The sequence below is a fragment of the Apis mellifera genome, linkage group LG11 (genome assembly GCF_003254395.2).
Source record: "Apis mellifera strain DH4 linkage group LG11, Amel_HAv3.1, whole genome shotgun sequence".
Taxonomy (NCBI): Eukaryota; Metazoa; Arthropoda; class Insecta; order Hymenoptera; family Apidae; genus Apis; species Apis mellifera.
Window position 1 is genome coordinate 11,684,777 of NC_037648.1, and position 17,478 is coordinate 11,702,254.

The window sequence follows — 17,478 nt, forward strand, 5'->3', positions numbered from 1 at the left end:
GAAAAGGAAAAACAAATGAATTTTTATTATATACGAGTTATTTTAAAAGAAACTTCAATAAATTTAGAAAGCCGTACCTCATTCGTCACGAAGTTTAATAAATAGCATATATGATTCAATATACGAGATTATACTTCAATAAATATTATTTCGCTGGTTTAATTTTTTATTCACTGGGTTCACTGGGTTTTCGATATCTTTTAGAATACGCGAACGTGAACGTTCGAAAAAAAAAAAAAAAAAAAGAAGAAAAAAGGAATTAATGCAAATAGTTCTGTGCATCCGTCAGAGAACCGATCGGCCGAGTGAATTCGACCTGTGAACGTTTCAATTTTCATTTCCATAGGTTCGACATGCAAAATTGCACGAACCATTTATTTCTCTCAGAGAAATCTCTCTTCTTTTGTCCATCCAAAACATGGTCAATTCGCGGATTCCATATTTTCAAATTAAATAGAAAAAAAATAGAAAAAAGAAACAAGAATTCTGATTAATCGATACAACGATATATTTTATTATTTTATTTCGTAAACTACATAAAATCTACTATACGCGAAATATCAATATTAATATTCAATAAAGACAAATAATCCTAATTAAACTATTACTTATTTCGAAATTACTATAGAGAAAACGAAACGATCTATCGATTCGAATTTATAAAGAATTAATTGGAAAAATAGGCGATTCGTTAAATAGGCGAGTCCATTGTGTGTGAGTCCCTCCGCAATTAATCGGTGTTGAAATATAGAACTGGTTTTGTCGTCGAGTAGTCAGAATCGATATTTCATCCATACCACAATTCCTGATTTACGAGCAGGCCAGCTGCAATGGATCGGCCAATGGATATATCTTCTATGATTTCGTTTTCTTTCTCGCCGACGATTCAAGCGCCGAGAAGACGTTTCACCATGTAGCCAGGGAAGGCGTAAATCGCGCAACCGCCCAACACCAGCAACAGCAAGCACACGATGCAGCATATTATCCTCCATCTATAATAGCGGCAGACCACGTAGCGAAATGCTTTCCACGGATTCAGGAACCAGGAGAAGGAAGTCTCCGGCCGGCTGTAAATTATAGGAAATAGGACGTTCTGGGTTGTGATTGGCTCGTGTGGTGAAAAATGATCAATGTTTCCGGATCGGATTAACAAACGTAGGGATGGATATTAATGGCCACTATTATTATTCATATTCATTTAATTATATAATGTTGTTTTAATCGCGGCCATGTTTAATGTTTAATTGAATTTAATTACACTCGTTATTCATCGATCGTTTCGCTGGGATAGATAGTTTCGAAGGTTTATTGTAATTTGATACAATTTTGTTTCGTTTGTCCATCGAACAAAAAATATCTATAAATATCTATCTTTTCTTTTTTTTTTTTTCGTAAATGAATTCGTAAATAAAATTACAGAAAGCTACTTTTTTTTTTAAATATCGAGAGAAATCTCTTATGATTAATCGTACTTAAATAGAAAAGTAATTTCTTCCTTAAAACAACAAATTAAATTCAATCATCAATATTCTCGTTCTCTTTAAATGAATTTTAATAATCTTAGAAAAAAAAGAAAAACTAATTAATTAAAGAGAGAAATTTGAATATTTGCCATAACACGTCGAACAAGCTTTAAAAACTCGTTAAGCTAGGAATTTTTACGGAAATTACGTGAAATTAAAATTGTTTAACGATTCGACGAACGTATTCGTCGTGTCACGGATTATTAATTAGATACAAGCGTTCAACGCTTTTTGTCAACGAAATAGAATAGCAGACGGGTCAAATATATTTCAACCTTTCTTTTGCAGAAGCAGACGGACAGATTGCCTTAAATAGGGCGAGCCGATCTCTCGAAGATTAGCCGGAAATATGCGCGTCGATGTCATCCGGTACCCGAATTAACTACGTTCACTTAATAATCTCGTTAGTTACTTGCATTTATACAGATTGACGATCAAAATCGAAAATTAATCCATTTAAATTTGATGGAGAGCAATATCCACGTTGATTTAATTTGTGGCTGAGCATGTTATTAAACTTTGATACGTTCGTCGTATCACGGTTTTATTTCGATCCAGCCGCGATTGCCGATTTCATACGATCGATGAATAAATGATACATCCTTTCGAATTGGTTTCTCGTCGATAATTAAATATTTCGTTTCGAGGCGGATGCCGTTCCTCGAAATATCTTTATAGCCGAGGTATAATGATAACTTCTTGATACTTGATAATGTAACACGTTATTGAAAATTCATTGGAACCTCGACATCAGTCTTGTGCAAAAGCGTCACCCTCGAATATCACTGCGAGTCGAGGGTTAAAAATTTTTCTGGTCACTCAACGAGAATACAATTTTGCGAAAAGATATTTTCGAGCGCAAATATTATGCGAATTTTTTTTCAGTTTTTTCATCGACTGACTGCGAAGTTCCATATTTTTTTTTTTTAATAAAGTTTCATACTTTGGTGGCGGAAGTTCTTGAGGCGACTCTCTTCCTCTGCCCGCGGGATTCTCGTCGGCCTCCTCCGCTTTCAATATTGATATCTCCATTTCGATTTTACCCTGGATCGTACACATTACATCATCACATGAGCCCACTTCGAATGCTCTACGGATACTCGTTACAAAATAAAAATGGAGTCGGAAGAAATCGAGGTATTTGTTATCGAAAAAATACTTCGAGCGAGTGATTTTGAAAGACGAATCGAAAAGCTTTCGATTTTTAATCGAGACTACCTTGATTTCTGCCATGAAGACAACGATATATATTTTTATTTTTCGATTGATACAGCGAAACAAGGATTTAATGATAAAAATAATGTTACACACCGCTTGAACGTATTGGCCAGCGTTCACGCTTTGCTCGAACGGCCACCAAGCTTTGACTCGAGTTACTTTAAACAAATTAATCGTGGGCAGATTCGGGTTGAGTAATTTCAAAGTACAGTTTTTCGAATTCGGACTTCCTCGTGGCATCGCGGACAGATTCAACGTTAGCGCTCCTAAATAAATAAATTTTTATTTCCATCGAATCGATCCTACATCCTTTTTCTTTAACAAAAATTATGAGGAAAAGTGATGGCATTAACGGTAATAATGTATTTGTAATAATATTTATAATATTCAAGAATGAAGAGAAAAATATGAAAATAGACGAAGATTTAATCGATCGAAGGGGTAGATTAATTTTAATATTAACCGAGAAAATCGTCTGGAGAGAAGTGATCGCTGTCCCAAACTTGCAGGTACAATCTGCACGGCAGTTTTTCCTCGGTGTCGGTCAACGAAAAGATGGATATCTTTTTCGGGACGATTATAACGCGCTCGCTCTTGCAATACATCACACGAAACACGAATCGCCAATTGAAATTGCCTTCCCCGTTCAAAGAATTGTAATGGATGTCGGTCTTCTGATAATCGTCATAAGTGATCCAGCTACGATCAATTTCTTAATATCACGAATAGACGAAGATGATAATCTTCTCAGATCTTGCATCTACTTATCCTCAAATTTACCCTTTAACGTAAATATCCGAGCACTTTTCACCCGTGATAAATTGACTGTCCACGAGTGGTATATCTTCCGTGTTCCAAACGATCACGCGAATTTCGTATTCCTCGGGCACGGGAGGGCTGATGTCGACCGGCGGTTTCAAAGGTACTTCGCCCACTTGAAACATGTCGATCCACATTTCCAATCTACCCTGAGAATCGCACGAGAAATCGACAAATCAGATTTCTAGAACGCGGTGTATCGTTCGTCATCCCCTTCGAGAAAATTTCCCACTCGATTCGGGGATTCGGGATTCGAAAATGGACGAATTAACACCGATTCGTTCGAATCCGGAAGAAAGGATAACGATTTTTCGAGGAGAGAAATCGTTTGGGTTACAACCTGCTCCAACCCGGGTCTTCCTATATTAAAAAGCGGCCGTCTCTCCACGTGTTCCGGAACCAGGTAGCAGCCGCAAATGGGGAAGTCTTGCCACCGATGGAGCACGCTCAACGCCATGCATTCGTTTAATTCTGAAACAGGAACGTCGTGGATGCAATTCTAATCTCGAGAAATTTTCGGAAGAATCGTTTCGAATTTTGAAAACGCACCGGATTCCGGATGCTCGGTTTCGTCGAAGGGAAACCTTTTCCGTCCGATTTTCACGTAATGGTGCCTGTACTCGGGCAACGGAAGATTGTTCCTCCTGCAGAGTTGCTCGAGTATCTGGGTCGGTTTCTCGCGATCCCTCCACTGATTGTAACCCTCGGACGCGTATATCTTGGATATACCACACGTGGCACGGTGTTTGCTGTAGAATCGACTCTCGATGTCGATTTTCGTCTCCCCTATCAGATCGTCGGCAGTGGTCGCGTCGTAATCCCATACTTGTACGATCATCGTGCAATCGCGAGGGAAAACTGCCTCTATCTCGAACAACCTGTAAATGCGTTTTGAAGATATAATTTCGAGTTGAGCTCTTTTCGATGGAAAATAAAAATAAAAAAAGATTCGTGGAACTGACGGACAATTTCAGAGTTGACAAATAAGAAAAGGAATGAAAATATATTAATTATAATGTCTTATTCCGATAAATACGTATTTTTTCTTTCGATATTGATAGTTTTATCAGTATAATAATTCAAAATTATTAGTAGAGGAAACTTTGAAAGAGGTTAGAAGGGATCCCAATTGGGAGACAATATATCAAGCGATATCTCGGATAGACGGATGATTTCTTTGTAACGTCCAGTTCCAAAGGATTGGATAAAAATGCAATGGTCAGCACGTACCGTCCAAAAGTTGGATTTAGCTGGTTCGGTATGTAATTCTTTTGGTCGCTGATATACGTTTTACCAAGCCGGATACAGATATACGGATCAGACTTTCCGGTTAGGGGATCCTGAGGCTGCAGGTTGATGCCTGTGGAATCGATTCGATCCCGTGAGCTTCATCGTCACACGATGAATCAAATATATATCGCGCACCTTTCACCACGTAAAGTCTAACCACGAGTTTGATAGACTCCGAATGCGGATAATCGTCGCACAGGCCGTCACTCGCGCTTCTCCCGCTTCTCGTTTTGCAAGGCAGGTTGCTTGGGTGAGGCCAGCGATACACGCAAATACGACCCTGTCGGTGGACTTTTATTAATGGATTTGTCATTTCATTAATTCTTCTCGGACGAAGAGAAGAAAGGAATCGGAGTTTAAAGTGAAATTTTCGGAACGAGACGCGAATCCAATCGCTATTATTTCACGTTCATTCTTTTATTATAAGATTTAAAAAAAAGATAAAAAAAAAGAAGGAATTGCCTTTGGAAATTATCTTTCAATCATTCACCAGAAAACGTTTTTTCCCTCCTGACGTGGATTTTCCTCCAATTAATAGCTCGTTTGAGCAAACATTTAAACATTTTTCCTTGATCGAACGTTTAAGGATGCAAAACTCTCCTCTCCTCCATCGAATCTCGCCGAGTAAAATATTTAGAGAGGAGGAACACAAAACTGTCGAGGAGGGAGGGAAAAAGCTGAGATTGGGCAAACCTTGAATTTTCCAACGTAATTCTCGCTGTCGTAGTCGGGATCCTCGCTTTTCCGCCCCTTCCACAGCTCGAACGTTCTCAGACGATCCTGGAAGCCGGAGAATTGCGGCTGCATCTCCAGTTCTCCGTCGTATACCTGTTTCCCGCCCAATGAGACACCTGAGCTGGTGAAAATTCGCTAAACGCGAATAGGATACCTTGAACGTCGCTGTGACCTTCTGTTCGGGTGGTGGAATACCGTTCAGCTCCCTTCTTCTTTCCTCCTGGAAAGAATCGTCCACAATTTTCACAATTACGTGATATTTCGAGTGGATATTTGATCATCACGCTTACCTCTAGGGAAGCGAAGTATTTGGTCCACCAGTCTAGCGACTCGTCGTCGTCGCTCGTGAGAAATTCTTTTTTTCGCTTTTTCCTTCTTGCGTGGATCAGATGAGTGAAGAAATATTTCAAACAGCGAAAAATCTTCTTGATCCATGAGATTCTGTCTCCCATCTTCTTGTAAGGGATTAATTTCTTCTGCTCGTCTTCTTTTTTCGGATCGAAATCGATCGGCAGGGGCACTTGAAAATAATTTTTTATCATCGATCGGTTCGTCAAATTTGTCGACGATTAAAAACTGGAAAGTATTTTTATAGATAATTTCTTGTTTGATCTTATTTATGAGATATAGTTTTACTTCGTGTTTCTATTTTTTTTATTTAATCTTTTCATTTTCATTTTCAACAATTTTAATAAATTCGAATAATCTCATTATGAGTAAATAAATTTATTACTTTTCTTACATATTTTTCACGCAAGATGGTAAACGACTTTAAAACGTATATCTCGAAAAGAGATAAAACGTTTGTACGAATACTTTTCACAGTTTTCAAGTTTAGTTAGTCGAAATTATTACAACGATATTGTGCAAATTATTTTAAAAAGGATTTTGAGTCGAAAAATTTTCAATGGACCGACGAAAAACTGTTGTCGAAGATCGAAACGTCGAATAAACGACAAATCTGTTAAAAATTCAATCCGAAATTAATCTCGATTTCCGGGAAACACGGGCACAAATTCCTCCCGTGTTGGTAAAAAATATTTGTTCACAGCGTATAAACATTCTGTTCAACTTTAATTAACAAAGTTTTCCGTTGCGTGCCGAGTGGGACCGGATATTCCATGGCGTTATTAAACCGTTGAAACCGACCGCGTTCAAATATTTAATAACTACTTGAAATACCCCTGAAAACAGCGGTTGAACACGGTGTGAACATGAACTACTACACCGTGTCGACCGTGTCAATATAATTGAACTCGGAGAATATTGTATATTTTACATATTGAGAGAAATAATATCGATATAGCGTAGACGGTATTAATGGTAGAAAATACGGAAAATTAGATTTTTACACACTTTTCCATTTCATATTTGAACTTTTTGAAATTTTTGCGTTTAACCATTGGATAAACTTGCGTAAACTTTAAGAATCTTTGAATTTTGAAATGAATCGAAGGGGGACTTACGAATGGTTTCAGGCTTTTCCACGAAAGGTTTCACAGGTTTGAAGATCTTTCTCGTCCCGTATATCTGCTCCTCGTAATCATCCTCGGTTATCAACTGCTCCAGAAATATGTTGATACTCGGTATGATGCAAATTCCAACGTACTTGAAGCAACCGAGCCCCCGCGAGTCGAACGCTTTTATTACCACGCTTGGATAATAGATTTCGAGCTCTGGCATATCCTTCGACAATTTTTATATCAATATACTGTTTCTAACGTAAATGCATCGATGTGTTTCGGTTCGGAGAACCGAAAACCTTATTTTGCAACATTGGAACGAGAAATGGAATGATTCTCTCTCCCTCTTTCTCTCTCTCTTTCTGCAATATCCAAAGTGAGTGCAGTCAAGCGTTAATATCAAGTCGATATATATATATATATATATATATATATATATATATATATATATATATACACGACTTTCAGAACGTCGATATATTAGTGGTAAGATAGATTAATATTAGGATGCATACGAGCTGTCATACGAGATACGTTAAAGAGAGAGAGAGAGAGAGAGAGAGAGAGAGAGAGAGAGAGAGAGTCATAAGTCGACGTCATATAACATGATCGCCGATATTCTGTATCTCTGAATGGACGATCGAATATCACGTTCGTTTCCTGACAAAGATGGACGATAATTTCTGCAACATCCGTTAATATATATTGACAACACAGACATCGTGTTGCGTTTGATCGTGATCCAGACGATTATTCGTATGGATACGAAACGATTGTAATTAATACAATTCGTTACGAATTCTTATTGTCCATCACGTCCATTTCGAGATTAAAAAAAAAAAAAAGAAAAAAATATCGAAACGGAAGAATCCACGAAATAGTCCGATTGATAGCACTTTTTTCGGACTGATGAGTCAATGTCAAGTCATTACCAATTCGGTGATTACGTGAGGTTCCTTGAAGTTGCTGAATTTTTTCACGTTTCTCATTACTTCCGACTTGACGTCGATACCGGCGCACTCTATGATAATCCGTGGATTCATCACGGGCATGTAATACAGCTTTTTCATATCCCTCACTCCCCAAAATATTATTTCGAGCCTGTAACTTGCCATTTTCGGCCTGATATCTTCAGGTATGGTGTAAATTGTATCCAACATCGAGCGATGGATCGGTTTGTCCAGATCTTCATCCTCTTCCTTTACCTGTTCATCAAAATTAAATCATTCCTTTTAAAAAGAAGAAAAAGAAGAAACCTCTGCTCAATCAGAAAACCAAGTAACTTTAATAAATCTTTCATATCTTTATCCCTCGCCAAAAAACATAATTTCAATTATGAAACATTAATTTAATAATATTCTATTCGTTATTTTTTATATTCTAATATTGAGTTTATGTACGATCTCGTACATTTATGTTATGAATTGGGTGTCACTGGATCGCTATTACTGTTCTCTTTTTTTGAACTACGATATGACACAGTGAACGCAGTAAAACAAAAGCATCGGTATATAACATACTCTATTCCTTTCTCATTGTATATATTCTTTATTTCGATCAAATCATTTCACAATATCCCCCAACATTTGTATTTTTATCGCAAGAGATACGTCGTAAATGGTGGATGGAAAAAAATAATCCACGCAAAAAGGATGACAAGAGGGTTGATTAGGCGCGGATAGCCTCTGTTTCTGGTGCGCGATACGAATATCGATCGAGTGTTGCATCCCTTACCTCTATGAGCTCGAAGGCGGCGAGCACCGACCCAGAGAAATCCCTTTGAGATTTAAATTTGTACCACCCAAGTTTCGGTGGGAAATCGGGCGGGGAGTAAGTTTCCTCCGCTAGTTTAACTAACGGAATCGCCGTGCATCTTCCGCAAAACTCCTTTATGCCCTGTAAATTTCGATTCCGTGAAACTGAAATTTCGTGACTCGTTTCAGATTCGTCGATCGTTTCGATAAATTGCAACGATGTACAAGTAATTCCAATCTAAAGTATAAGCGAAATGCGTAAAGAAAAAAGGATCCACTCACGCATATGTCCAAGTCGTACACCTCCAATATAACTATAGGCGGGTTTAATTTAATGTACTCTTTCGATCCGTGCACGGTTCTCGGCGGCAATATCAAAGTTTGATCCCAGAACGGGTCCAGAGTCTGCTTAACAACCTGAAAAATTTACAATACTTTCAATCCCCCCGAGCAACCTCAACCTTAGAAGAACTTTCGACTCTAAGACTTTCGAAAATCCGCTCTAAAATAATTCAAATGGATCGATGGAAATTTGAATGTTCCTTCTTATGGAAGGAACAAATAGTCGAAAATATCCGAGTAACTATCCAAGCAAATCTTAATAATAATAATAATAATAATGAGAGTTTCAACGAATGAATTGTCGATTTTCAATTCGGATTGAAAAACTTACCCTGGTGGAGATGGAGTAACCGTGGAAACAGACGCGTATCAGCGGATCCAGCAAGCCGGATGTGTCCATGCCGGGATCAAAGCGACCTTGGAATATGTGAGCACGCAACTGAAATATCTGCGACCGAATGGCAAACTAACTTTGTCGTTTCGTTCGAAATATTTCCAATGGTATTGGGGGCTGAACTGTTTTCTAAAAGTTTCCAGAGGGATCAACGTCAAGTTTGTTTCTCGTTGAACAATCGCGATTACGCGGAGGGATTACGGAGGGGGAGGGGTTCGAATTCTTTGAAAGGATTATTCCTCAACGTTCGTCGATGCTCGATCAAGTTTTGAAAAAAAGTTTTGTCATTACGTGAAATCGTTTTAATCGAACTTGAAGAACGAGGATATCGTATTCTACGTTCAACGTGGAATTCTAAAGTGGATATTTCAACGGGAGCTATATAAAAAAAAAAATGTTGTTTCGATTAATTTCTTTCTTTCTCTTTCAAGGAGCCAAAAATAGCTCCTTTTCCTTTTATAATTATTCTTTTTTTTTCTGTTTTTTAATTTTCATGAATTATTCGAGGAAAAAAAAGAAAGAGACTAGTGTTAGCATGATAAAATTATATAAAGCAATATGACACTATGTCTCACGCATCGACAAGTTTGTAATAGAGAAAAGAGCAACTATTGTATAATAGTCAGTTCCGTATATAAAAAAAGAGGTGTGTACGTTTATGGGAGTGCATCGTTAGGATAATATAATTACTTTTGTCAAGGATGCGTGTGATCGTGTCATATTTTAACTCAAAACTAATTAAATTTGAAAGTAGTTAAAAAAACGAAGAAAAAGGAGTTACTCTTGGCGAGTAAAAAAATATGTAGCTGTTGTTTTATCTAGCCGTCTCTTGAATTAATTAAATCTCCTCCCCCTCCAATATAAACGCGTTCAAGCTTGACCTTGTTCCATTCATCGGAAAAATTTTCCATCGAAATGGAAATTACCGTGGAATGAGTGTACTCCAAATATTTCGGGAATGTGTAGATAGTTTGTTCGTGATTCACGTTGTAACCAGGAGGGATAGAGGACCAACAGGCAGCTGTAAATAACAAGAACAATAATTAGACAAAAGTTAGCAGTAGTCTCTGTTCAGTCTCTTGTTTTGGGGATATGAATGGTTGTTGAAGCAAAAGTTAACTACAGACAGATTAATAGAAATTATACCAAAAGAGATATTTGAAATTTTACACCAGTGTTTGTTCAAATCAAGTTTGTTGATAACAGAGTATAGAAATAGACTGGTTGAAAATTTGAGAAAGGAACAAAGTTATGAACAACATATAGAATTAACAGAATGAGACTTTAATTTAAAGTAAAACTATGAATGACGAAATTAATAGAATGATGAAAGAGTTAGCAGTCTGTTCAGTCTCTTCTTTTGAAGCATGGATGATTACTGAAGCAAAAGTTATATGGATTAATAAAAATTATATTAAAAGGCAGATTTGAAGTTTCACACCAGTGTTCTAGAAATCATGTTGATAAAGATAGAAATAGGCTGGTTGAAAATTTGAGAAAGAAACAAAACTACAAGCAACAGACAAATTAATTTAGAGCTATGAATGATAAAACTAGTAGAATGAGCACATTTCAGTGAATATTGTTCAGTCTATAGGCAAGTTAAAGCGACGAAATGAAAGTTTAGTTTAACTTGAGACTCTTAACATTCTCTTTCTCGATTTTAACACGAAAAAAAAAAAAACTTTCGCCTATATAGAATATATAGAATTACCAAAACAAAAGTTTCCAATTATCAGATCCTCTATTTTTATTCTTAACTCTTACGCACCGACATAATCAGCGTTCCCAAGCCAGAGGAAAATTTCAAGCTTGCATGCCATATAATCGGCCTCCTCCTTGTCCCATGGATTTCTCAAAAACACGTCCATCCGACGGCCGCAAAGCGTCCCCTTCTCCGCCGCCTCCTCCGAGTAAATAATTTTCTCGGCCGGAAATCGGGCGTACGCCACCCGCCGCTTCGACCCGGTTATCATCCAAATGAAAACGTCCGGGAGGCTGTGCTGGGGCTGGTGAATTTATAAAAGACGTGTCCTGTATCGCGCGGTGAAATGAATTTTCCATGACGGTGCACGAAACTTGGAGGAAGGACACGCGCGCGTTTAAATATTTCACCATTTGCAAGGGAAAGAAGAGGAGGTCAGCGTTTTCGTTGTCTCCTATTCACCGTCGAAGATCCTCCGTGGAATAAGAAGAAAAAGGAAAGAGTGGGAGGAGGACAAGGGATCGGCGAGAAAAAGATAAAAAGTTTTGGAACGAGTTTTGTTCCTTTTTTCTCTTCTCTCTCCTTCTCCCCAAGAATCAGTTTCTTGCGTCTGTCGCGAAATTGAACTAGTTGTCAAAGGGAGGAAAAAAGCTGCAGCCAAGTTTGGACTGTCTCGGACTGCAGTATTTAAAACTTCCTTTTTGGGTGTCTCTCCCTTTTTTTTGTGATGTAATGAATTTAATACGTCTCTGAAAGGAATTTCTATATAATCCGGAAGATGTTGCTATTAGAAAGAGAAAATTCCAAAAAGTAATTGAAAGAAAGAAAGTATCGATGAAATTTCTTCAGTCGAAATCTTTTTGGAGTCTTAATCGCTTTATAATAAAAAAATGCAAACAAATATCGTTTCTTTTAAAATTAAATTAAACAAAAAGAAAAGAGAGACTATCATTCCGTTAAGACTATTTTCTTTCTTTTTTTCAAACAATCGCTCATTCGAATAATAAAATGTTTGCGTAAGAAACGACGTAAGAAAAGAAAACGACTCACATCTTCCTGTAGCTTCTTCACTTTGCCGAGATATTGGTATCCGTGCACCATAGCGATCCTGATGTAATTGTTGTTTGGAAGTTGGCCGTTGATCTTGATCCTCTTCAGAATGTTCTCGATCTCGTTACGGCAGAAATTCACGCGATACCGATCGAGTTTCGTGGTGCCACCCCTGTCGTCGTATCGCCCCGTGTCTAATATATCCAAATAGCGGATGCAATGGTTGTTCAAGTCATAAATCATCGCGTTGTAGAATATGTAAGCGTCAGCGCTCTCGAGTGCGACCATGCCTTCCAGTTTCTCCAACTTCTCCTCCTGTCGAGACGAATTAAAATTATTCTGGAAATCGCTGTGCCAGTTTCGAAACAAACTTGCTCCCTCTCCGCGATTAAACCGTGAGAACCTTGCTCCTGATATATTAAATATTTCTTTAGATTTCGCTGTTGCAAACTTTCCATCACTTTTTCTCATAAATTTTCGAAAGTATAAATGTTTCTCGCGTTGCCTTTTGCAAAATTGGCCGGTTATCGAGAATTTTGGAAAAAAAAATTTCGTGACATTGAATTTTCGAAGGAAAATTCATGGAAATTCGAAATATATATCTCACTTACTCGTCTCGATTCTATTCTACCATTTAAAAATTATCTAATTAAAATTATTTCGCAAATTATTCGCGTGGAATCTCTATATTCGTTGCCAAAAAAATTTCTTACTTACTTTACTATTTATTTATTGAAGCTATCAATCATTCCCTCCCTTCCCCTTAATTTTTAAATAGAAGAAATTTATTCCTCCTTGCATGTAGAACATAGAAATTCCACTGTATTTAATTTCTTTTCCAGAGAAGAACAAAATAACAATAAATATTCATTAATTCGCATAATCGATTCTCACCAGGAAATTAGCGACGAAAGTCAAATAATTACTGTTATGCATCCTCCACTCGAGATTCGGCCACCAGGATTTAACGTGGAGGCAGGGTTTTCGCGATCCAAGAGGCACGTAATTATATTTCCCGTCCAGCGTCCCGGTGTATCGCGGCACGGTCTGACTCTCGAACTCCGGCCTCCGATCCGCCGTCTGCTTGCCTGCTTCGGGAATTAATCGCGATTTACACGGGGCAACGATGCGTGCTCTACCACGTGCAAACTCGTCGAGCGTGTTAATTAACGAGAAATTTGGGAGGGCTTCTTGTCCTCTGATATACGCGTCTGATATACGTGCAAGTTTTGACAAGTGGTAATCATTTCCGTTGATCGAACAGTAACAATATACCTTCCTTATCTCTCTCGTTCTCGAAGCATTGGCTATGGCCGAATTGCACGTTGCCCGCGTTCCCGATGCTGATCTCGAAGATTATCGATCTCATCCAAAATCTCCTGCGATCGATCATGCTCGCGTCGTACAACACTGCGACCAGATAATATTCTTCCGTTCTCCACAAGCTTTTCTTTGAGAAAGGAGGGAGAGAGAGAGATCGATGTTAATGCTTGCGAATCGGGGGATGGAGTAAGGATAGAGGAATTTTGATCGGTCGATGTTTTTTCTTGAAACGAATCGCTCGTGAGAAAATTCTCGTGAAATCTACCACGGTTTTGACATTAAATTGAACGTTACAACGAAAGCAATCGTCCCGTGCAGGAATCACGCGAGCAGATCGTTAAATCGATGAGATTACGTCGGATTATCTTGTGTATTATTTATGCGCTCGTTCTTTATAAAGGACACGATACGAAGCGCGCGGTTTTAAAATTAATCTTCATTGATTTTCGAACGAATTGATCCTTTTCTTTATATATATTTGTTTTTTAATTATTATTAGAAATTCGTTTTCTTAAATATGAATTTTAATTCGTGCAATATTTTATACGAGCACGTAAATTACACAGAGATACAATTTGTCGCGTCTGACTAGAGACGATTCGTTTCTACTTAAAGCTAGGTTCTTGCTTTCGATTTGATTTGTTAGGGTTTTAAGAAGAGACATTTGAAATTTGAAGCTTAGATAGAATTGAAGCTTAGAAGGAAATTAATCTAATATGGAAAATGTAGTCGGTACAGACCTCGATAATGGGAACCGCGAGCTCTCTTTTAACGCTAATTCCAGAAGTCATTTCGGAATCATCGATTTCAGTTTTCAAGGACACGAGAACTCTTCCTCGGTACAAAGGGAGAGCTGAGAAACATTTGCCGAAACAAGTGCTCCTCTCGGCGGCTCCGAATCCGTAAAAGTGAAGGAACGACGGGCCAAAAGTCGGGAGGAAATCTAATGAAAAAACGAAAGGAACAAAAGTTTCTATTCCACGTTTATTCCGATCGAAATAATCGTAATCGATATTCAACGACTTATCGATATTTCTTTCAATCCAAATTGTTGGGACAACAATTTGGATCGACCATTTCCTCTCTACGTTTCATTTTGCAAAAAAAAAAAGAAATAGTTGAAATATCGAAATAAAATTGAAAAATGGAGGGAAGAAAAAAAGGCGATAAATCGAACTGGAATCGAATCGAGGGAACGTTTGCGACATTGCATATATCGCATTAAATGCAAACGAGTTACACGAAAAAAGGATGGAGAAAGAATTTAAAATACAAATAGAACGGTGCAAACATGGCCACGGTTAATCAATGTTTCGTTTGCAACTGGTTATTTGAATTTCGTTTATGTACGATCGTTCGTACCCTCTTAATTTATCGATTCCAATTCGTTTCTTCCCTTTATTCCCTTCCCTCTATGTTGTTCTTCGACACGTTTTTCCCGTTTATTTTACCGCTTAATGCTTCGATCGAGTTTTTTCCGAATATTTCCAATGGATGCAACGGTTATTATTATTAATTTCCAGAACGGGAATATTTCATCATTTATATTCCACGGGTCAAAAGTTACCTTAAAGCTACCCTAGTCCGTCTATCGTTCGAAAATAATTTTCAAAAAAAAATAAACAACGAGAAAAGATTATTCGAATTTACCGTACTTTCCGGATTGGAAAATTTTCGCCAGATTGAGGATGTAAGAGGCGACCACGCACGTTCGACAAGTGTTAACGCGATGTTTAATGGCTATCCTGACACGTTGGCAAAGAGATGGAAACATTTCGTTGAATATTATCTTCTGATTGAAGTATGGTCTGTAAGTTTGCCACTCCTCCCTCGTCGTTTGCTGGAAATATCATCAAATATTATAGAAGATAAGTTTATATAAAGAATGTATAAATATCCAATTAATATCACAATTAACCTTCATCCCGGCGAACGATATCTGCACAAACGGGTTGATATTCTCGTAATCGCTTTTCATACAGAAACTGCTCATGTCTGGCAAACCGTCGGCCCGATAAATCGTAAAAATGTAGAAAGCTCGTTGCCTGTAGGCTACAAATTCGCCACCGACCGGCAGCAAGAGGTTCCTGTAATTATATTCGATTTCCATTAATCGGCCTGCGCGAGCCCCTGCATTTCGAGTCGGAGGCAATTCCCGAATCGATTTCGCAACACGCGTCGCGTGTGAACGAATCGTGTAACGTTAAAAAAAAAAGAAAAAAGAGGTGCCTCTGTATTCCATCATCGAGAGAAGGAAGGTTATATGTATGTAAATGAACGGTTAAGAGTGAAATTTATAGATCGAGAACATTGAGAATTTTGAAATCTGTGCGAATATATTCTACGTGCAATGTATGGTGAAATATGAATAATCTTCGATTTTTTTTTTATTCCAACTACAATCGATATTGGATTGAAAAAAATGGACGATTCAAATTCGACGAGTATTTGAGAATTTTATTTTTTCCGATTAATTTCCCAACATAATTTCAAACACGAGTGTAATGAAATAACAGTTTAAAATGTAAATTGGAAATAAGACGCGACGGTGTCTGAAAAAGAATTTTGAATTTTAATGCGATAAATATTAGAGCACTTTTTGATGGGGTTTTATTAAAGTTCGGGCAAGGTATCGATTATGACGAACAATATTAACGTCCGGTAAAAGGTCCAGTAATTTTTAACACGATTCGTCGAAGCACGTCCAAAGTTTCTTCCTCCGTTCGAAATTTCTTAATATCTTGTAATTAATAATTACTATGACTTCGATAACAGTTCAGTTTTGTAAAGTGAAGAAAAAAAAAAAAATAATAATTACCCCTCGATGTCGTCCTCGCCCTCTGTCTCCGGATGCACTCTCATCTTCTCTCCCTTTACATTAATTGTTATATTACATTTAACGTAGCCTTTCGGCCCCGCTGAAAGATCCTTCGGATTTGTCAACATTGCCCATTTGTGAAAATATTGATGATCTGTACCGATTTTAATCCATTCGACAATTTTCAGAATCAGAATCGATCAATTTAATCATAATAAATCGAAGCGGATCGAATAATTTTTACTCATCACCTGGTTGATCCCACACCAGAGCAACTTCGAAAGTCGCGTTTCCGTGAAATTTGTAACGCAGAAAAGTTTTCACGTACACGGTTATCATAATTTTAGTGCTCAATAGTTCGTCTAACTCGCACAAAAGATCGAACACGAAGTACTGTAAAGCAGAATTTAGAAAGAATTTAATAAATAGGGAAGAGATTCGGGGGAGGCTCGTTCGGAACGAGGTTTTTTTTTTTCGATTTCACCTCATTGAAGATCGGAGAGTCCGTTTTTTTGCGAATCACAGTCTTCCTCTTCCTCTTCCCCACTCTGACCACCACCCTTGAATTTGCATTTTGGGGCAAATGTCTCGCTTTCAGAATATTTACGCAAACCTGATAAGCATTTTGACGATATTTCCTGGGGCTCATCGCGTTTCGATATACTCGATTGTTTGTAGTGTACTTCTCCCTATTTGATGTATCGTATGTTTGTTTGGCAAATTTCATAGGATTGTTTGCGTATAACTAATTAATAATATATTCGATCTTGATGTTTGATTTTATATATCTTTAAAAGCAAAAAAATATTTAATAAATCAGGTTATATCTCTTTTCTTTTTTCTTTTTTTAGCGAATCTTTCTCGAAGAAAGAAATTCTAAAATAATTTAATCGATTCAATAGAAAAATATTATCAAAAGTGCAAAAATATGTACGAGAGGGTAAGAAAAATTCCTGCATTATTTCGATATAATAATCGATAATCACGATAATTTATAAATTCTTTTTATTTTTAATGTTTACGATTAAATTAATAATAATTATT

At 37.4% G+C, this 17,478-nt stretch overlaps 1 protein-coding gene across 1 annotated transcript; it reads right to left on the minus strand.

Moving 5' to 3' along the window:
- Nucleotides 1–613: 613 nt before the first annotated feature.
- Nucleotides 614–17,245, minus strand: LOC410318 (otoferlin-like). Its single transcript, XM_026443689.1, is given in 24 exon segments — nt 614–1,067; nt 2,467–3,007; nt 3,205–3,440; nt 3,522–3,709; nt 3,901–4,031; nt 4,110–4,438; nt 4,791–4,920; nt 4,986–5,130; nt 5,544–5,681; nt 5,684–6,105; nt 7,052–7,271; nt 7,981–8,253; nt 8,783–8,944; nt 9,085–9,219; nt 9,476–9,592; nt 10,465–10,559; nt 11,310–11,547; nt 12,294–12,845; nt 13,167–13,538; nt 13,570–13,764; nt 15,256–15,703; nt 16,435–16,588; nt 16,686–16,827; nt 16,919–17,245. Coding segments are annotated over 24 exon segments (5,787 nt in total). The 5' UTR covers nt 17,162–17,245; the 3' UTR covers nt 614–886.
- Nucleotides 17,246–17,478: the final 233 nt, after the last annotated feature.